Genomic DNA, 23,460 nt, shown 5'->3' with positions numbered 1-23,460 from the left:
TTTATTTGACAGCACAGCTCAGGAAGTCTGTATAATGGAGGAGCTGGAGAGCTATTTCTGATTCCCACTTTCCCACCATGCCACTTACCTTGCAACCTTCGCAAGTGATGCAGCGATAATGATATCCGGTGGCTTTGTCCCCACATACTACACATAGCTCATCCTTGTCTAAGTAACTGGGTATATACCCTGTAAAGAAAAAGAGCACGTGGCATGTAAACTCAATATAAAATGATATATTTGATACAAAAATATTATATTAAAATTCACTTGTCTGTCTGAACTCACTAAATGTCCTGTATAAAAAACTCATACTAACAGTGTTACAGACTTATTTAATATGTAGCCTATAATATTTTCTACTTTTCATACTGTTTCAGCTTTTACTGGTCAAGAGGGAGAAGCTAGAACATGATTGCTCTCTCCTGAGGAAAATACTACCTCATAAAATAAATATATTTACTTACACCTCAAAGGTTTTGATGTGAATAAAAATACAGCTGTGAGACATAGAGAATACTCCTCTATCCTGTTTCACAAAAAAACCCTATATACTTGTATACTGACAATGAGATCCCAAGTTGCAGGGTGATTCGGAGACCTTGCCCTAAGAAATATTTACTGAGAGATCATTTGTTTCAGAACAGCTCTTCAGGTGTGGTTAGAGAAGTACCAGCAGCAGAGAGCCCAATCCGTATTGATCATACCTTACCTGGGCGTGTTCTGCAGGAACATTTAATATAACCTGAATTTATGTGGGCATTCAAATATGTGTGTGTGGACGTGCATATGTTAGAATGACATGTTCTCTTCTGAAGTGGTTTATTAGACACACAACAAGTGAAATCAAATATTACTGCTATGAAAAATATTAGCAATGCTTGATTCTTTTCCCACAATGACGTTTGTTTTGATAACATAAGCATTTTTCCAATTTGAGCAGGAACTCAAAACAATTCTTATGGCAACCAAAAAGTATATCTAAACATAAGAGAACTTTGAATCAGGGTACAATACAGACTCAAAATTTAAGTGTACCCATGACTCATCATTAATGGACGTAGGGTAACTTTTCATTAACTTTTTCCCCATAACCTTTCCTTCTGCCCTTTCTGGTCAACTCGTGCCAGCGCTCGGTCACCCTTATCGCAAAAAGAAAAGATTATTTTATTCCCTGTATTTCTATTTGTGCGCATTGCCTCTTGTCCTGTCATTCAGCACCACTGAGAAGAGTTTGGCTCTGTCTTTGGCTTGATGGGGGATCAGGTATTTATACACATTGATGAGATCACATTTGAGCCTTCTTTGCTCCAGGCTGAACAGTCCAAGCATTCTCATTCTCTCCTCACCAGACAAACACTCCAGTCCCTTCATCATATTTGTGGCCCTTTGCCGGACTCTGTCCCATATGTCCATGTCTTTATTGTACCGGCGAGCCCAGAACTGGACCTGACACTCCAGGTGTGTTTCACCAGAGCTGAGCAGAAGACAAGGATCACCTCCCTCATCCTGCTGCTGCTGATCTTCCTAATAAAGAACAAGATGCTGTTGATCTTTCTTGCCTCAAAGCAACACTGCTGTCTCACGTTCAACTTGCCGTCCACTGAGAACCCCCAAGTACTTAAATGCAAAGTGCTTCCCAGCTGCTTGGTACCCAGTCTGCACTGCTGCATTTATTATTCCTCCCTCAGTGCAGGATTTGGCATTTTCCTTTAATGAACTTCAAGAGATACTTCTCATCCCATTTCTCCTGGCTGCCTAAATCGCTCTGAATGGCAGCACACCCACGTGGTGCACTAACTATTCCTCCTAGTTTTGCATCACCTGCAAAATCACGGCTGAGCGCAATTTATGAGCGCAGTTAGGGAAGAGTCCTTTGGATGTGGCTGCCTGCAACATTAACCCTTTCACTGGCTTGCTGAACCCATATGTAGCATCAAAGATTAGACTAGGCTCCAAGTTTGTTGTCTTTGTGCAGACCTCATACCAGCATGGCTTTGTACAGCCTGGGGACTCTGCATGCCACAGCCATGCGGAGGACAACCAGCAACAAGACTAAGGGCAGCAGAATGCTGTTAGAGGATATTGCAAGGTTGGTGGCCGTCATCTTCCTGCAACTAATGTGCCAGACAGTCATCTTTGTAGCAGACAGCTCAAATGAAAGTGCCTTCCTAGAACTACACTTGCCAGGGGTTCTCCAAAAAGAAAAGCCCGAATCAGAGAGAAAGTACTTGAACTTCCTGGAGGCTGATGAATGGATTAGGAGAAAGTAAATAAGGAAGAAGGCAAGAAGTATTTGTATCATCTACTTTGTATGTCTAGTTTGACCATAATTATGAGAATCTCAAATTATAGAGGGACATATATCTCTCTTATGTGACATCGTGAAGCAGGAATACTTCAAAGCCATTCTTGGGTATCTGCATCTGAGGTTTGCCAATATTCCTATTGGTATCTGAAACGGGAACGGGAGAAACAACAAATCTCTTACTGAAGTATTACACCCATCTATAATACGGCAAAAGATCAGATTTACATTCAGGTTATACTTCTCCATTATGAACAAGTTGGATAAAGACTGGTGGGCATGTGGAACTGGTTCTGTGACCTTGAGGGAAGACAGACAGCAGGGTTTCGACTCTAATTTACATCACTGACTCCAAACGGACATTATGTCAGTGGGGGATTAGCAGAGGCTATTATCTCCATCCTGCCCCGCTTTTGCTCACACCTGCCTCTGCCTCTGCAACACATACACAACACAAAGCTGATACAGGAAGCAGCAGAGTCAGCAAAGGGATGCAGAATTTTCCACTAAATTTCTTGCAAGGATTCATGGTTTCTTGGTATTGCTGGTTACTGCTATTCATGAAATGCAGACTTATAGTAGCATACCCTACGTCCTCTAAAATTCAGTATCCCTGGTTTGCTTCCTCAAGAATTACTTCTGAATTAAATGCCATGAAATTTTATAAAGTATATAATCTGGTTAGCACTGCTTATGTAATGGCAGCTTTATTCTATTGGGAGAGCAATAAACCACTCGTCTAAATTGCTTCCTTAAATACATACAGTAGCTTGCACATGTGACCACTGATGTCCATCTCCTTGGAGTTTCATTACTTTATCCAACCCAGGAAACAGTCTCCAGCCTGGCAGAAGAGACAAATCTCCTACAGGCACTCCTAGTCAGAAATTAAAAATGGCATCCTTACATCCAAACACATTCCCAATTTTCCTGTATTAGAAGTGATAAGTGCCAGTTATTTAAAAGTTACTTAAATGTTAAATAGTATGTTCATCACTTCTCCAGGACTGTGCCCATGTCACAAGGTTAAGCACTTACTTTGAAGTCTTCTACTGATTCAACAGGAAACATGGATAGAAAACTCTTATCCTAAGAAATTATTGGCAACAAAACAGTGCAATAAATACTTTTTTCTTTCTCTAATAAATCTGGGATTGATCTTAACACTTCTGTATTTTTTAACCCCCTTCCAACAGCTAATTGGATCAGAAAGTAGAAAAATTGGACCTTCCGGAGTGTTCTAAAAATATAGACTTCAGACAAACAGACATCATGCCAAGAGGAATAATGGATCTACGTTCAGTTCTTACAAAACATAACGTCCAATATAAATAATTTCTAGTAGCTGCAAATACCCTGAGTGACCTCTATTAAATGCAATTTCATCTGTAAGACGTGCAGATAATCAGCCTCAGTGCATTTGTGCTGCTACTTGGAGCTAGAAAAAAATATCAGCAGGAGGAAATTCAACAATGTGATTATAAACTTGGTACCAGCATGGAAACTATGAATAGTTCAATGGCTATTCTAAGGGAAGTCATGGATGGCAGCAGAGTTGGATCGCTCAAGGAAGAAGCAGAGCAACAGACTTCTCTCACTCCTTGCAGCACTTGGGCACAACAGAGCAGAGGCAGACTAACAGGGAATTCTCTCTCACATCAGCAAGTACTTTGGCATCTTATGTGTTTAATAACTCTGAACTAAAAATAAAAACTCCTATGTGGAAGAAGCAGACAGCAGACAGAATAATTCAGGTGCTCTCTATCAAAGAAGAATGTCTGATGACAAACCTCATGGGAACATTCAGTAGGTTTCTGATGTTCACATTTTGTTGGGTATTTCTTGGTTAAAACCTACTAAATAAATAACTAAGAGGAACCGTTCAGAAGCAACACCAATCTCACTGAACTATACCATAATAACCAATGTCATTCCTTGGTCTTTCAAGTCGCTGTCTACTGTATCCTGGAATCCTTGTGGACTATCATTTGCTGCATCCTCAAAGTTAACTATCTGTCAAGTACGACACTTCATCCCATTACCCAAGTTGGATCTTTACTCTGAGTGGAGAATACTGATGAATGACCTTGACCTACCGTATCTGGTGTTCCCCCTGCAGCCTAAAGTAACTCTTGCTCCTCAGACTCCCACCTGTCAGTCTGCCTAATCTTACTGTCTTGGCACAGCTAAGTACTCAGCAGGACCAGTTGCCCCCTAGAAGAATATGTTGTATAATCCATTATAATCAATCTTGATGGTGATGTGCAATTTAAACCACAACTGTAGCTTTTAACATCCTTTGTAGAGTTATGGCAAGAAACAATTCCCTTCAACAGGAAAATGTGCAATGAGATTGTCCCAGCAGCCGTAAGGACAGAACAAGGTCTGCTAACCTATGCTGTCATCTGAGGTACTCTGTTTTATTCATACTGTGTGCCTACACTCTTAAATTACCATTTGCAAGAATGATACCATAAAGCAGTATATGTGACCCTGCACTGGAGGGACACAAATGAGACACTCAGTGGCTATTCTTGCCCAGTGCACTCGGCTCCCTCCAACAAGACAAAAAAAGGTATTTAAATGAAAATAACCCCTGAAAGATGATACTGGTTTTCCCCTCTGTACCTGGCACATAGTAGAAAAAACAGGCATGCTTTGAGGAAAGTAAAGAACCGATTTAAATTTTGTTAAAATATCATTACACAGACTTGACATGTGCAGGTCTCTGTCTGTACAGACAATGTAATATTGGCTTAGGAATTAAACCACACCTTAAAAAAAATCTAGGACTCAAATCGCATTTTACTCCCAGGGATATGAGTAGCAGCAATACAAACAAATTATGTCTGTACACTACATGTTTCTTATTAGCTTGCTCCTGATCCACCATAGGCTCATACCTTGCAAAGTACTTTTTGCTATTGCACTCAAGGACACTCGTGTTTTAAGACCATTATTCAGTTTTTTGCTTTTCTCTGTACACTGGCAGAGAGTAACGTACCAAAAATATTCCCTGAAATCTTTCTTTCCCCTCACTGGGTATGGCTTGTGTGACTACAACGAATTTAGGACTTACCAGTAAGCTCATATTCACTTACTAGACACTGCAGTGTGAAAATCAGAAAGATTAAATTAATTACTACCTTGAGACTCTCCAACTGTATTAGAATTGAAAAGAAAATTCATGCTGCTGTTCTGCTGGTTACACAGTCACACTATAACTCTTTGCAAGTTATAAAAAATGCAATAACCATCCAGATATCATCTTTGATATGCTTGTATAGAAAAAGCTTAAACAGACTGTTTCTCAGAGAAAGCATAGAGCTGAGTGAGAAAAGGCATACTCCATTCTTCTTTCTTGTTTGTGCTATTATAAATATCGATCTGAGAGGCTGGGCTGATACACTGATCCTTGTTTCCCAGTTTTTTTAATTACTCCTACTGAGAAAAATTGCCTATGTCTCCACTGAGCTTGGAAGCACTGAGAATGTTGTTAAACAGATTCACACATTTCTTGTTAGCTAACTGGCTTGCCTGTCCACAATTTTGATCTTTGCAGATATTGTTTGATTTATGAAATTACTAAAATTTGGGAGGAGATTCTGCAAAGACAGAATCTGGAACATCTTTATAGTCTCTCTCCTGTCAATGACTTTTCTATGTATTAACCCTAGCCCTTGGGCTGAGTCAGAATCTTACCAACAGGAGTGCATTTTTCACAGATGTGCAAAAAACATTTTAGCCCAAACTCTGTTACCACTGTCTTATTAATACTGTACTTGCATCGATTGCCAGCTACAGGTATAAAATCCACTACTGTAGATAACACTCAAGAGTCCAACCACGCAATTTTTTTCCTCAAAATGATTTAAATGTTTTTAGAGATCATAGCTTATCATCACAAGTAACTCATCTATTTATAAATCTAAGTTTTACTGCTGATGCAAAAGCAAAGTACAACTTTGTTCATTTTTCCATCCTTCAATTGCTTGTGCAAAGGTTAGAATAAAGTGTAAAAACACTTTTTTCACTGATGTTTTTATTAAAAAGGAAAGACTTATAATTCCAAACGCATAATGATTTGCTGATTAAAATGACAATTTTCTGATCAGTCCTATCTCCATAGATGGGCAGTCAAGAGAAAAATTCATCATTTTTAAGCCCAAAATAATTGTTAACATACTGGGAGCTGCTCTGCTGCAAAGGCCAAGGATGACAAGTGCTCAGTCTTTTTTCTAAATTGACTATACACGTGCGTATTCCCTGCACCGATGAGAAGACATTTCGTCATAACCTTCATATTGCATTTCCTTAGCTATTCAAAAAGTACCCTAATGTTTTCACACCACTGAGAACTCAGTTTGGACTAATTCAGTTGTATACCCTAGCATTCACCCAGTACGTACTTCCAGCTGCACATAAATTGCCTGAGAAAATATAAAGGGAACTAATGACAATTACAATTATAATAATAACAACAACAACTTTCAAAGCTCCACTCACCCACCATATCAAGAGCCCGTAAAAAGACGGCATTAACCTCACCTTCTGTCTGGTAAGCAAGGTGAGATGCAGGGCTGAGGACCTGGTGCTACTACAGCCCGACTCAAAAATTCACACTTGCAGACCTTTGGGTTGGGGGGTAGGCTTTGGTTACTTCTGGTCTGCCCCCACAAAGTACGAAGCTCAAGTCTAACTTCATAGAAACCTGCAAGCATCTTTTGTTAGTTTTGTCTGGGAAATGACTGTGTGAAGGGAAATGAAAGCCAGGTCTCCTCCTGGTTTTAACTTTGCAGATCTACTTCCCTCACTGTCCAAATGGCTAAAAAAAATGTGTACACATCAAACATAGGGATAACGAGGTTTCCAAACCTCTGTAGATGCTACTTTTCTACTTTCCTGACTGCAGCACCTCTACCCTGTCACTAGTTACTCTTGCTCACTGTACAAGGGGTGTGAGGAGGTCCGAGGACACGTCTATCTATCCAGCCTCTGCACAAGGGTAGGGTGACATGGGCTCCCCTGGAGCATCACACATCCACTGTGCAGTGCTGCAAGGTCACCAAGGCCACTGTCACCCTGAGTGGTGGGAAAATTTTCCAGCTCTCGGGGACAGAGCCGCACTATGTTATCCTGATGATTAGCCCCATTCCATTCATCAGATTTTGCAGCCTTATGTAGAAAACAAGTGTATCTGGTTGCCTGTCTCCTATGGTAGGATCAGGTCCAAAAGGGCTTCCTTAATGAAACAGTAGGTTATTGCATGAATATTATGCTGCTGCCTTTTAACAGTGTATGGTATAGCACAAAACATAAAAAAGCAACAAGCAAACACCAAGCTAGAACAACCAATCCATCTCTTTTCTAGAGCACCATTTTTTTTCCTTTAAAATTCAAGTCTTTAATGAGAATTGGTGACAGATAATCAGGAAATGATAGGTTTTAGTTTAACTGGTTTTAATATTTTTCAGTGCACTGTAATAGGACTGGAGCAGCCTAAGTAATTTCTTATATTTCCTAAATTCTTTTTCCCCTTTAGTGACATGTTGGGGTCTTTGGTTCTTGTTTTTTAATGTTATTTCCTGAATTCTTTTAAAGTGGCACAAAGATAGAGAAGTAAGTAAACTCTTCTTCATTAATGTTAACTTTTTCAGCGTATAAAACATTGATGTTTTTTCCTCCCCAGATGGAAAAGAAGACTTTATCCATTAATAAGCAGCAAAAGTTTTGATATAAAAAGCCTCCATGTGCTATTGTAAAGTACAATCTGATTTGAACAGCGCATTATTGAGATTACTACAAATTTCAGGGGACTGACAGAAATACCAACTGCAACAATCAAGACCCCTCATGAACACCTGCTTAAGGACTTAATTTTGCTTTAATGGGCTATTACCAAGGCTTCTCTAACAAACTCCCTTGTCCCCCGCAAAATCAATTCTGGATCAATACAGACACACATGCCCTGTGTAAAGCCTTCTGTTCTTAGGACAGGATTAAAAGAGTCGTTAGTTTTATGATAGCGTGGTTAAAAGATGAAAACTTAAAAAGAACAAAAAAGAGAAGATGCACATGTCCCACACAGTTTAGATCTCTTCTGCCTAACAAACTCAGCGTTTGCAGAGGTTTGACAGAAGGGATGCAACTTTTTATTGATTGTCACAGTAATAAGGCTCTAAAGAATCCTGAAACATGTTGCTCAGTCTCCGTGAATGATCAACTAAAAGCCTGCTTGGGAGCCTGCTTCCACCAAAATTCACCGTCATTTCTTAGTGGAACTGAGGTAGTAGAAAACAAGGGCAGACAAGCAGCTTTAAAAAACAATTCTGTCAAACAAGCAGAAAAACTCCGAACAGAGCAGATGTTAGAAAGGAATATTTTGAAAAATATATTCCTTCACTGACTTTTCAATAGCAAGTGGCTATTTTCTCTCTAGAGTACTATTTTTCTTTAACCAAATATAAGACATGGAAAAAGTCTACACAGAGTTACAAATTCATTAGTTAAGATCCAACGGCAGATAAATAGCCTTAAAGGGCATTTAAAATGTTGCACAGTACAAAAACATGCATTATCCACAACTACATTTATTCTAGTTTGATCATGTTCTTACAGCTTCCTAGAACAGACTTAAAAAAAATATTTCCTTTATTATGAAATATGATGTTGTTCAAAGTAGAGAAATTACGATTTTTCCACCAAACATACAGATTTATTACACCAAGTACTAATGAATATTGCTTGCACAACAGAAAATATTTCGGTTTTCCATGTATTTAATAAGATTAAACAATCTACTTTTTACTACTATGCCACTTTAAAAGTAGTAAATAAATAGTGTTTTCTCTACCCATCTCATCACACCAGATTCATCTGGGTTTTGGATAACTGCATAAAGGAAATCTGGTCTTAAAAGAAAAACAACATTATGTTGGTACAACAGACGGTGTATTATATTCTTTAATGATGTGATTTTAAAGAAACACAGAGAATGTATACTCTGTACACATCAGATTGCCTGTTCTGAGTTCAGAAAAATTAACACCAAAAACATTTCCAAATGTTTGCTGATATATTGGGCTCTTTTTGAGAACTGATGTCTGCTTTGCTTACTTGAAAGCAAAAGAACAAATTCTAAAAACAGGCAACGATTTAACTCTGATGGAGCTGATAGTTCCCTCTGATTATTTCTCACAAACATACTGATCAGATCAACTTTTCCGATGCAGAACAGTCTTTCTTGAATAGATATTTCATGATTTTTCAGGTTTTTTTTTCTTTGCATAATCAGAAACTACATGGTTTTCACTAAAAAGACAGTAGCTCTATTAAATGTAATCATTTCCCCGTACGTATTTACAGTTCTATTTTCAAAATAGTTTGCCTGAATTGCTGAGTAAACAAAGTTCACATTTACTGATAATGAGGACTCACACAAATTGTTTGTTTGCAACCAGAAACACGGCTTTAAGATGCAGAATATATAATGACGACATTTCAGAAGAGAAACTTTCTTATCTAGCTCACTGGTGAATAGCAAATGAACTTAATAGCCCCAAAAAGCAGCAAATAAGCAATATATTTGCAAATGTCTTTTATAGATAAACTGCTTGGAAATCCTCAACACTCACAGAAAACCTTACAATCACCTAGCAACCTACGTTACCGCTGCTTTCAATTTTGAACAGGCAGCCTTCACATTCAAAGATGTATCTGAGCCAACTGATACAACTGTAAGTTTAAAGCAAAACGAAAACAAAAGCAGAGATTTTTTTTTTTGTTGTTGTTATTTAAATAAATTGCCCCTACCTTTCTTCTGAGAGTACGATGGCGACTGCACTTGAGAAAAAGTAGGTTTTTCTTCGGTGAAATATTCAGGTTGGTTGTACTGATTCAGGGCCATGTCCATGTCAGAGTACTCGCTTTTAAACACGTTTCCAGGGTAACTACAGGTATAAGGCTGATTCACCGCCCAGGCCTGTTCCATATATATGTTGTTACTGTGCAGGACCTGAGCATCACAACTGCTGTAACCCTGATTATCTTCAATATATGTGCAATAATCAGTGGACTGCATGTAGCAATTGCTACCAGCAGCTGGGTGCACCTCATATATTTCTTGCATACAGTAGTTCATTTTGTTACCCTATCTCAGCTTCTACTTCACGCACACACACACATGCATATACACGCAGGCATGCATACACATGGAATGGGAGAGGAGCAATGAATATACACCAACAAAGTCGACTGCAAAACAGCCCGTTTTACTTCGGAGCAGCACCTGATGTGCTAAAATCCTATTTATATTGGGACGGCTTGTGAACTCCCCTGCCAGTCAAACATATTGGGAAGCAGATTTATGACAGTCAAAGGTCTTAATCTGTGACTGTAAGTTAATTCCAAGGGAAGATGGCAGGCAGGTAGTAATGACCACCAGACAAAGAAGCAACATCCCGATAACCCTCCTGTTCCCCCGTTTGTCTGGAATAATCATTTTATAAACCATTTCCAGCCTTTTCCAATATGATTAGAAAATGATTACTAAGGCGAGGACACAGTTATGTCACTGTAGTTGTCAACTTACGTGTGAAGCATTATAAAGACTGCTTAAGAACTCCCAGAGGGGATACGCTGAAAATCCTAAAATCAATAATCCTGTTTTTCAGCATTAAACCACAGAAAATCCAATAGCACTGTGCTGATGACCCAAACAGTAGTCTAGTTTTACAAAATTTAGCAACTTAATCTGTCATCAGCTTTATTGATTTTGTTTTACAGAATTACATGCATGAATCTCCCCAGCCTTCCACACGTACACGATCCTCGCCGCTGTCTGGTAATGCATTTATGGGAAAGCAGCTTTTCTAAACTTCAGTGATTTGAGGAGGTAATTTCTATTGAGTTCAACAGGTGGGAAACTTCAAAATAATATAATCAGCAAAAAGAACATGGCTTAAATATTATCAATAAGCTAATTGCTTTGCTATTTTGCTTTGTTACCATTTATGTTTCAGTAATGAAGTACTTTTAGAACTTTTTTTTTTCTACAACCGACTGAATAGATTGAGGAGGGTTTTTTGCTCATTTTGGGTCACCTATGAGCTATGAACATGTCAATGCCGCTACAACAAACATATATGATGTTATAATTGCTTGATGCACCCCGAATATCAGTACAGTTACTATACCTTTAATCACCCATTTTTTCTTATTAAAAAGAAATTATCTTATTTTAAACCTATGCAAGTATTAGCTGCCATTTGTTATTTACTAGGCAAAATATGGGGTTTTTTTTATTTACAACTCAGCTAAACTATGGTAAAACTTGTCAAGTTGGTAACAAGACAGTGCCCCTTTTTTAATGCCTTTTATTATTAGGAGGAAGAATTAGTATTGATTTGATAATAAGGTCTTAGTTTTCTTATTTCTGATTTTTTCCTTTAGATTGTTATTTAAACAATCTAAAGGAATGCCAAAATTACCATGTAGGCTGGTCCCCATTCATCTAGGATCTTATGTATACATTTAACAACCTTGATGAACATAAACCTAAATGGTCCTCAAAAGGTCAGTGAAATAAGTAAGAACTGGGCATGATGTATACATATTTCTTCCTGTACAATATTGTTTAATGTTTCTGTCTAATGCAAAGAGCAGACAGAGAAATGTTCTCCCTTCCAACATACAACCTAACTAACCTATATAAAGAAGAAGCATTTCCAATTAGCATCTAATACGCAAGCTAACAGAATTCAGGATAAATATTTCTGTGGATCAGAGAAGTTAAAATTCATGCTTGGATTTTTCCATGAACTCTAACTAGGAAAGAAGCATCTTTAACACACATTTATTATCTTGCTCAGAAAATAATAATACATTTGGTAAGTTGAAACGAACTCTATCAAGATCAGTTCTATTGAAGTCAACGAAGCTGCTTTCAAAATGAACTTATTCTGTTTAAACTTTTATAATTTAAACTAGCATCTTACTTAAATAAGAGCACTACCAGTTAATGAAATCCCAGAATTATACCACAAAGGAACCCTCATTCTCCATGATATTTGTACCAAAGATCTAACTCAACAAATGGTATCGTGGACTAAAATGTGAAAAAGCCCACAATAAATGTTAATTTTCATTTTAGCTCAGGAGCATGATCTAGATTTCACATAATGATTTTATCTGTAATAAATAATACGTCTTAGGCAAGATCTGATTTTTCAAGAATGGATGTTCAGCACTTCATAAAAACATGCCCATGTTTCCTGAGAAATTCTGCAGTAGTTGTTCACAGAGAACCCCCCAAACCATACCCATGTATGTGATCTGTTGGCAATACTGTTATGCACACACGTGCAACACATACAACCTGATGAGATTATTTCTCCACACTTTCCAGAAAGAAAACATTCCACAAAAGCAATATGCGGGTTGTTCATTTACCAGAGAACAATCTGAACAGCTAACAGGAATTTACGTGACAGCCAGCACAGAGGTGAGACTGTATTTTACACATTAGCAGAGCAGAATACCTAGATATTTTTACACCACTCAGAAAAGCTTTGGAGAACTAGGCTTTATATTGTTACTTGAAATTTTTCCCCATGCGGGTTTGTTTACTTGCCAGGTGAGTCAAAATTCCTATGAATTTTCTTGTTCTTTCTCCTCAACTTGATTTTGGTTTGTTACTGAAAAACTAAACAGAACTGAGACCGTGTATAAACAGCCGTCCCAGCAAGGATCGCACCTCAGGATATGGTATCTCAACATGGTACAGCCTGTGACTTACTTTCTGTTCCAAAATAAATCCCTCAAACATTTTTTATTTTCTATTTCTATGTCAATAATGCTTAGAAATGTGTCACATGTACTACTTTTGTCAGAATTACTATAATACTGCAAGGAAATTAAATTACATGAAACTGTGAAGAATTAAGAGAAAAAGAAAAATGGATGAGAGCCTTTTCTGACAACAAAAAGAATTATAATCACTGCCAGAAAATGGGGACTCTTCACCTGTAACGTGCTAACATCAAAGAGGTTTATAGCACTGTAGATTGTTGTTCCCTTGGAAACAAATCAGCTCATAAAACACTACAAAAATTTAACATCCCTATTAAAACTGAAATATTCCTAAAATATTTTCATTTTCATCTCTTAAGAGTCCAATCCTGCAGGTCCCTTTCATGTACCACTTTGAATTAAATTATCTGCCAAAAGACAGCCCGATGAGGTCTTTATCAAAAGCCTGAAAGAGGAGTAGAAAATAATATTAAACACTTTTCTTTGTCTAGTGTTCTGATTTGAATATTACAGTCTTTAAATCATGTTATGTAGAGCTTTCATTGCCTTCAGCAATGTAGTATCACACTTGGAATTTTATTAGCTCGCAAGTGTCTGATTGCAAACACATGGGATCACTGGCAGAATAAAATCTCCAGTGTGAGCAAACAGGCCAGTGCTAAAACAGAGACATTGATATTGCTGCAGAAGAGGATCCAAAATTTGAACCCTTCACAGTCTGATGTGTCCATTCCTTGTACTACTAAAGGTAGAAATTACTTGCTGAACCTGATACGTTCTGAAATACTCACCCTGTTGCAAATCAGAAGGAAGCGTAGTGCAGGCAGGGATGTTACCCTGTCAGACTGAGGATGCCTGAGTGGATGTTTCTGCAGGAGACTACCTTACACTAGAACACGCAGCTCTTCATCAACTCCTGTTTTAGAAACTTTCACTAAAACTTCTAATTATGAATGATCAAACGCCCCACCAAGCTGCAATTCTCTTGTGAATTAACTCCGTAACAAAATGAACATAGAAATTTTAAGGGAAAGCAGTATTACTGCAGTTGATCCTCCCAACAGAACACCCCGACCAAATGAGTTTCCTGACACACAAAAAAGAAGAGTCATTCAGTGCAATCCACTCTTGTTGGTGACTGAGCAGGCGACGTATTACCTGCAAGAGTCACATTCTCCTGACTGTTTCCAAACTCTGTATCCCAGTCTGGAATCCCATCTGTCTCAGTATTGCAGGTAGGGTCCCTACATGCCACTTCTAAAAGATTCGGCAGTATCCGTATATGGGAACTGAATTATTTCCTATTTATAGATATTATTGTTGCTTGCATTCTCTCAGCCATCCCTGATAAAGGTCATGGGGAAAAAAAAATCAGATCATTGCTCTTCAAGCAGAACACAAATCTGCACCTTCAGAACTCACACCACATAACATGGGACACATCTCAGTTAGTCCTTATCTTTTCATATCATAAAGAAAACACAATGAAAACCATAAAAGTTTTGAGCAGAAGTTCCAAGTGGCTTTTGCAATCATTTGTCAAGTTCAGCTACCTCTGTGCCCAGATGATGAGTTACCACCGCTCTATAATGTATATGTTTAACCTGCCTTATTCATTCACTTTACACACTACTATCAGGGACTAAAGAAGGTGCCTCAAAAATACCTATGACAACCTGTTGTTTGTGGAATCTAGGCATCAGCTTATCCCATCAGTTCTGACTCTTAACTGCTACAGAATAAGCTAAGAAAACATCAAATAACAGAATCCAAAATAATACCAAGCACTTAAAAGAGCAGAAATTTAAATCTATATAGTATTCATCTGATTTTGAAAACTCTACTTTGACTAAACCATAAAGTATGTAGAATTACGGAATTCTAGCACTGTAAAGTTACAATAACATTTGACAGTTCCAGGACTATGTCTCAGTGGAATCAAAGAGATTAAAAATAATCACTTTGTCTACACTATATTTATTATAGCAAACAAGACAGTGAGTGAAAAAGAACTAAAGCTTTCTGGCAAAAATAATTTCTTTGGGTTTGTAACAGATGCAGCTAGCTTCAAACTAGCAGCACCTGATTTAAACCTGAGGAAAATCTTACTTACAAAATAGCACACCTCTTTTCTCAACACGTATTAAGCTAGTTCTTTCTCTCAAACTGCTGTACCTCAGTTATGACATGCCATTAAATCTGTATGTGACTCATAAAATGCCAGTGTGATATGCCTTTTATTGAAATACTTCAGACTCATTCATCTGTTTGGATAACAAAGAATGTCATAGTTTATATTTAAATGTTCAGATTCACTACAAATCCAGTTCTCCCTGAAAATATTTGACATCTTGAATAAATTTGGTTAAAAGAGAACGGAGCTTGCTCTTTCATGATCAAGACTCTTGTCAAGAGACTTGTCAAGACTCAGGGTTTGTGCTTCCTTTTTCCTGCATTAGTTCCTTGTACTATTCACGACACATGTAGGTAACACTCAGTCTTGTCAGAAAGGTTTTGCTCCTTGAGAGGTTTACCAAATTCTTGAATAGTGTTTGACAATTTTAAGATGGTCTCTGAGCAAATATTGCTAAGAGTAATTATAGACGTCTGACCCAGACAACCCAATTTGTTAAGTCTCCCCATATCTCATAATCGGAAGTTCCTGTTAGCAGACATCAGTTAATTACACAGCTTATATCTTGGATAAGTAACGGCCAATACTTAAAACATGTACCTTTTCTGATTCATTCCCTACCCCAACTGCACATGAAAACTTGAAGGTAAAAAGTTCCATTTGTTCAAGAATAAAACCGAGCAGAAAGCCAGCTAATGCAGCTTGACACAACATAATTAATTCTCTTGGGTGGGACTGTCTGGGTTTGGCAGCCTCCTGACAGCCCTTAGTAAGACGTTAAAGCGATCAACACCTGACATCTGTTAGCAAAGAGGCATTCTGAGGTAAAGAGCAACTAAATCTAAAGAAATCAGGTACTTAGACCAGTTTAACTTTTTCATGAGGTGATATCCTGCCTGACACTGTAATCTTTCTTCCTGGAGTGACGCAAGACTTAAGTAAAAGAAAACAACTCGTAGTCCCTCCCTCGCAGTATGCAGTAATTATTTTTTAGGCAAAGAACAATGAAGAACTATTTAGGCCAGTTTAAAAAGGAATAAAAATAACTTAAGCAACTATCACTCTTAAATGGAATTCCTTCAGTGCTGTGCTCATGTGAACAAAAAAGCTACCTGAAAGAAAACGGTTAATTCTTCTGACTACAGAGGCAAAGAATATTCATAATGAGAAGTTCCATTTACTCGAGTTCTGTACGTGCACGTACTGAGGCTTTGGGGATGGTTAATAAGAAATAAGAAAAGGCAAACGACAGTCACAGGTGAGAGATGAACACCCTGACAGTAGTAAAAAAATGCTTTCTTTTGCCTTTGCATTTTTAATATCAAGTATGTCCTTTATTTAAAAGGACCAGGTTCAGAAAATATTTTTGACCAGCTTATCAAGACCATAAAGAGAGAGAAAAGTTTTTAAAGGGCTAAAGTAACAGATATTGCTTTATATCGTGCATTACACAGAAAAGCCCAGTAACTACTCATCACATTGCCATCAGGGTTCTTTACAAAACTATTAAATTGAATCAAAACAAATACTAAATATCACACCTGCTGAAAGGAAAAAAATAATTAAAATTAAAACCAATGGTAACAACATAACACCTCCCACACAATAATGCTTTTACCAATGGTCAAACCCCTAATCATAAACAAAGATATAACAACCTGGTTTATTTGTTTGTTTTAATACAGCATTTGCTGTGCTCTGCATAATAATGCCAGTTACCTTTACACTTTTTTTCTTCTTTTTGGTACTCCTGGGCACTTGATGTGACTTCAAAGTTTGTTTTTGTATGGCCTGTCTGTAAAATTGTGCTAGTCCAAGTTGAAGCATGTCGACATTGCAAAAGCTGCTGTCCATTCCTCTGGTTACCATAATTTTTGGAGTGTCTTTTCCTACAGAAACAGTTTCCTGCTATGCCCACTACATTCCATTTCTGATTTCTGTCAGGAAGGTGAATCAGTCTGTCCCATGACAGGGGGCCACGTCCTGGATGTTTGGCAAATACTGCAGGGCTACAAACTGTTGGCATTGCCAAAATCTTGCTCAGGTGTGGAGTTTTGGAAAGCAAGTGGTTCCTCAGCTCTCCTGATGCCGTGGTATTCCCGTGCATCTCCACTTGACCGTACTGATACGATGCAGAGCCTTTCAGCCATGACAATTCAGCCACCATAGTTCCCCTTCGGTACAAGTAAATATAAAATTTTCCCGTCTGTGAAGCCTGAACAGATCTATGCGGACAGGCTAACACTAGATGTAACTTTCACAACATCACAACTACAACGTGGGCCTCAGGGCAAGTTACCACCAATTTATTGCCTTGCTCATATGATCATTTCAGGTCTTCTAGGTCGAGGCTGGTCGCGAACAATTTTCAGATACTTAAAACACAAAACATCAAGGATTCAGCCTTGTTTGACTTTGCTCTTATCGTAGGCTGACCTGAGAGACACTCTGTTACCTAAGTGTGACATTCTTATGTGGGCATGCTTAGCAGTTCCGCTTTTGCTACCTACTGCCTTTCTCTAGTTGCGGTCACAGCAGAGTATCAGACACTAATTTTATCACAGGAGTCTGGATGTTTGGGTCTGGTGTAGACAATGAACAGCACTAAAGCTGCATGATTTGATCTAATTTGTCACAATAATTAGGCAGATTTATTTATTCGTTGATATAGAAGAAACGGAGACACCACTAGTTGATAAATCTGTAAAACTAAATACAGCCCATTTGCCATTTTTAGGTAGCAAAACTAAATGCTGTAAAAATGAAACATGAGAGATGATATTCCCTATTTAAAGAAATTATATGTATCAAAATTTAAATAAAAAATAGCTTATTAATTCGCATATAGGAAATAGCAAATTCCAGACATTTGATGACTGATATCCACTGTGGTTTTAATAAAAGCAGGATTCTGCTATTTTGATGGACCTAAGAGTTAATTTTACATACATTTCAGTAAAGTAATTCATATCCAAATTAGTAAATAAGTGCTTACTGAGCCAGTAACTTCCTGACAAAAACGATGAAAAATAATTTCAGATATCAGTTACCAGATCTACCGTACTATTCATGTTTCAGGAAGTTTTGTCTGAAGACTTCTCTTAAGTGGAATGTTGTTAATATAGGACACATTCAGAAGACTTAATTATGGTTAGTATTAAATACTCTTACACTATATTAATTATTGATAGTATATATAGCTTTACCCAACATCTTATTTAATTTTAAATGTAAATGCATGCCTTTTTTTAATCTGAGACTGTAAGCTCAGCTCATATTTGAAGTTAGAAGTCCATCCTTTCTACTCACTGTACCTCTGCTGGACAGCAACAACATGAATTTGTATGCAAAACTATGTGGCATCGCAGACTTCAGTGCAGAGGGCAGGTAATTTTACTACAGAATTTGCACTTACCTACTTACTTCTGGCTTTATAGATCTGCTCTTAGTTCAGACTTGATTTTCTTGGTAAACTTAAAATCTAACTTTAAATGTAAGAGAATATCACTTGTAGGATGATAATCAGATTTAAAATAGAATAGTGAAAGTAACCCAGAAAATATTAGGCAGTTTTTCAAAATTAAAAGAACAGAATACATAACTTCTTTCATAATTTGAACAATATTATATCTTCAAGACTGCAAAATAAATTGAAGCTCCGAGGGAGAGACTGCATTGTTCTGATAAAACCCTCTGGAAGCTGCGCAGATCTTCCCTGTAAGATCTGAACTGAACTTGGCCACTTCACTCCTCTAGGCATTGAGGGGAACTGTGCACGATAACCCACCCTTCCACCAGGCTTTGTGCAACATCAGATAATGTACCCTTCAGTACAAGAATACACTCCTTTTCCTTGTCTTTGTCCTCTTCTAGTTATCTTCCTGCATGGATAATATTGCATCTTTATATAAACGCAAGAGTTGTGCCATATATACAGACACACACACACATATATATATTAAAAATACAGGCATTTCATAATTCAGCCATAAATAGATACTTCTGTGCTCTGTTGATTTCTTAAGCAGACCACTGACCCCATACAATTCACCTTGTTTAAAAAAGGCAGTTATATGCTCAGTTATTCAGTTCACAGTCACTACAGCACCTTCCTTCTCCAAGGATTCAGACAGAATGTGACACAAGGCTTAAAGATTTTTAACTTTAGCAGGGAACTCGAAAACTCTCCTTAACTTAGAAAATAAAATTTAAACATATTTTCCGATTTCTGCGTTTGCAAAGCATTTGTGGGATTTAAAAATATGATTCTAGACATATTTAAATGGAGATGAAACTGATTCTATTAGAACTCCCATAATTTAAAATTTGCCCAGGCAGACTTTTCAAAGGCTAACCCAACACTAAGGAGCTTTAGCTTCTCTTTTCATTTTAGTCCCCCTGAAATTTGTCTCACTATTTTGACTCCTATGTTAGTCACAGCTTATTTAACTTTACAAGCTTCCACTTTATTTCACAAATTCCCTTCAGTCACCAGGGACATTTTACGTTCAGATTTTGCTAGACAAGGATTAAGTTGTTAGGCTACCACCAAGGGTCTCATATTTTGTCTCCTTTTCTTATACTTCCTATACTGTGGCACAGCAGATATGTATGTCCTAAATTACCATTCACCTTATTAAAATGTTAAATTGCAGTTTCACTATAGGACTATATTATTTATTCTACTACTTTTGTTTTAACATTTTTAACATATCTCGTCTGAATACCTCTAATGCTTGGTGGTTATTTTTTCCAACAGAGCACGCTGCTTAAATCTCCTACATCTGCTCTTAGTTTTGTCAAACCAAAACCCTTGATAAAGGATAATAATGTAATTTTGTCTGAGCTCCCCAACTGTAAGAGAAGCATCTCTTTCTCTGCCTCTAGCTACTTTTAAAATGGCTATAATCAAGGCAGAGAGCAGTACAGCCTACTGTTATGAATCACGATTGAAACCACAGGCCCTATTTCAGACTAAAGAGGGACTAATAAGAAGGGCCTAGAGCTCTTCCTGTCCACATAAGTAAAGGAATCATCAACTAATTTCAGAAACACAAAAGCAGAGCATCGTAATGATGACTGGCATCTGAGCAGCCAACAGCTTAAGAGACTTTTTCGTGTTCCCATGACGGTGTCTTTAAAGGTATGTTTGTTTTGTAGAAGCAAACTTTTAGCAGATGAAGTGGCCACTGAGCTAAATGAAAAGAACAGGTGACAAGAATTCCTCAGAACTTGTTTATTACAGGTCAAGACAGAGAATCCTAACAGGTGATTGTAAAGGCTGGCCTGCACTCAGATATGCAGTGTTATCTGAATGTCAGTATACAGAGGACTACAAAAAATATGGAACAATTAATTGGTTTGCATCTCAGTTATATGCTTTTTTCCCTAATTCTCCGCTAGTATCTACCCACAATGGTAATGGAAGTGATATAAAAAGCCTCTCCCTTTCTCAGTACATCTCAAGAGAAGGGAGTCATAACACGTTTCTTCTAGAAAGATAGAAGGTGGCAGCCAGCCAGCCAGGAGGGCGTCCTTCCTTGCTGGAATGAGCTGTGCACTCATCCTGAACTTTGACCCCTTTGACAAAAACTCAAGAGTGCACAGCATAGGACCAAAAAGCACACTGAAAGGTGTGCCTATTCCCTCTGCTCACCACAATCACCCTAGAGGCACCACATTAAATCCTTCCTGCTGTGCCCTGAGAGCAACACCCATTTTTCCTAGTCTGGGATCTGTCCTTTTACACTCAAGTCTGGCACTTTTACTACTTTATACAGCAGGAGCTCCAATTGACAGCGAGATCCATTGCTGACGAAAGCTGCTGTGTGATCACACAGGCAATCAGTCCCTGCTCCTTAGCACCTACACTGTTTACATTTGCCTTTTTTTTTTTGAGGGGCAGGGGGAAGTACAAACATTTCTTTTTCACCCACAGCAACAGGCTACCACTTAGTTTCCAGCCAAAAAGTAAATCAACAGTTACAAAGACACTTCCTCTCACAACAAAAAGTTACTTTCCATTCCGAAACTGCTTTTAGCCTGGAAGAATTTCAACTCCTAGCTGACCAAAACAGTAGCAGTAGGTGAATATATTAGCAGTCTCTGAATCATCAACTTACTTGACTGTAAAACAAAAGATTGACAAAAGACAAAAGTGATTCTTACATAAAGCTTTGCCTCTTCTCTTATTTGAAGTTTACTGAAAACAGAGCAGTAAGGGCAACAGCACTTTACTGTTTTTTTTTAAACATTGAAGTATGCAAGCATCTAAGGACATTGAAGTGGGTTGGCTTCAGAGAGATCAACTAAGGCAAATGTAATCAGGATTAAGGCTGAGGGGTGCGCAGTAGGTTCATCAAAAGCCCAGCTTTGTATGGACCCAGTCCAATAACACTAGATGATTTTTACCTAATGAGTTCAGGAGAAGAAGCAAGAAAACTACAATTAATGGACATCTCCACGGCAAAATTAAAACCTGATTCATGTTTTGTACAAGCATTTTAAATGTAACTATAATTAAAATCACGTAAAGTTTTCATGAGTGTTTCTGCTGGGGATGATAACACTATCTGTGCCAGACACAACTCAGGCTTAATTTCTCCTCATTAATGTTGCAGTCAGTTTTCTTTTCTTTTCTTTTCTTTTCTTTTCTTTTCTTTTCTTTTCTTTTCTTTTCTTTTCTTTTCTTTTCTTTTCTTTTCTTTTCTTTTCTTTTCTTTTCTTTTCTTTTCTTTTCTTTTCTTTTCTTTTCTTTTCTTTTCTTTTCTTTTCTTTTCCTTTTCCTTTTCTTTTCTTTTTTCCCTTCCCTTCCCTTCCCTTCCCTTCCCTTCCCTTCCCTTCCCTTCCCTTCCCTTCCCTTCCCTTCCCTTCCCTTCCCTTCCCTTCCCTTCCCTTCCCTTCCCTTCCCTTCCCTTCCCTTCCCTTCCCTTCCCTTCCCTTCCCTTCCCTTCCCTTCCCTTCCCAACACCACAGCCTTTTCTTCTTATTCTTTCTTATCAAACATGGAAACACTTCACAATTGAGTTTCCCAACTTTTAATTTAGGTTCATGTGATCCTTGAATAAGCAGAAGGATGGAGCACAGCTAATACAGAGTAGCCAAATTCTTCTTTATAAATAAGGAAACCCTGCCTTCATCTCATGTGTTAAATAAAACCTTTGAGAACATGTGATTACTTTCCTAAATTTTCAAATGTAAAAATGAGAGTGAATATTAGAAAAAAAAAGTATACAATGAGAGAAAGGAACTGTAATCAGCAGGTAGAAAGAGAGATGTCTACTGAAAACCACTAGGTGGTTTCCAGTATTTCAGAAACATGTATATGTATGTTTATGGAAGCAAACAGTGCCGGGATTCTTTAATCCAGGACTGTTGTACTGCTACTTGCTTTGACAGTGGCAATATTATAAAAAAATTAAATATTACATTTTAGAATATGGTTTTCAAGATACATTAAATTTCAGTATTTTCAAACAATCTTCTAGACAAAGATTGCATCATCATGAAAGAAGAGCGTGCAGGTATTACAATAAAATCTGTAAAGTTTTTAATGTGTTAGAAAAGGTAACATTAAGAAACTTGAAACATACAGCGTAATAGCTTTATCCTCGTGCTTGCTGACAGATATCTTCATGAGCTCCTCAATGTGAACCAATGTAATCACTTTTTAAAAACACACTGAATTTCTAGTAACTATTAAAGCAATACTAGATATATACTTATCAAGAACATAATGCTCAAATTTCTAAACAAAAAAATTAATCAGAGGAAGAGAATATCCAGAAGAACACGACAGCTCATCTGTAAGTGAACCACAGGTAGGTTCAGAGCACAGAGAAACAAATGCTTCAGGGTTTTGGTATGTAAAGAGCTATCTAAAACCCTCTCCTTAGAGAAATGAATGGGAGTTGTGTACTTGAACCCAGAATCTTGTGGCAGCTACAGACACAATAAAAATACTGACAGAAAGGAATGACCAAAGCTATATGAGAAAAAGCAGTGTGGTAACGGGACACACAATGGAATCAGAAAGTTGACATTAAACAATACAGTCACATAGATGCTAAATGCATCTCATAGTTTTGTACCAGATATGGAGGGGGTCTGGACTTTTTCTGAGAACAAGGTATACCTGAGCACAGCATCTCTGTTCCAACCACGGGGTTACTGTTCTCCAACACGAGCCATAAGTAGATACCCAGGGAAG

General features: G+C 37.7%; 1 protein-coding gene across 11 annotated transcripts in view; it reads right to left on the bottom strand.

Moving 5' to 3' along the window:
* THRB (thyroid hormone receptor beta) overlaps positions 1 to 23,460 on the bottom strand; it is a 176,182-nt gene that overhangs the window by 21,247 nt on the left and 131,475 nt on the right. For 9 of the 11 annotated variants that reach the window (XM_054058196.1, XM_054058193.1, XM_054058198.1 and 6 more), the window contains one exon: positions 89 to 189. In XM_054058196.1, the coding sequence (XP_053914171.1) occupies positions 89 to 189 (101 nt within the window). Of the gene's footprint in view, positions 1 to 88; positions 190 to 10,120; positions 10,564 to 16,970; positions 21,881 to 23,460 lie in introns of those variants that run through there. The other 2 variants (XM_054058191.1, XM_009570324.2) reach the window with 2 other exon arrangements.

Source organism: Cuculus canorus, chromosome 2 (genome assembly GCF_017976375.1).
Source record: "Cuculus canorus isolate bCucCan1 chromosome 2, bCucCan1.pri, whole genome shotgun sequence".
NCBI lineage: Eukaryota > Metazoa > Chordata > Aves > Cuculiformes > Cuculidae > Cuculus > Cuculus canorus.
Note: the sequence above shows the minus strand (reverse complement) of the source record. Positions and strands in the feature narration are given on the sequence as shown.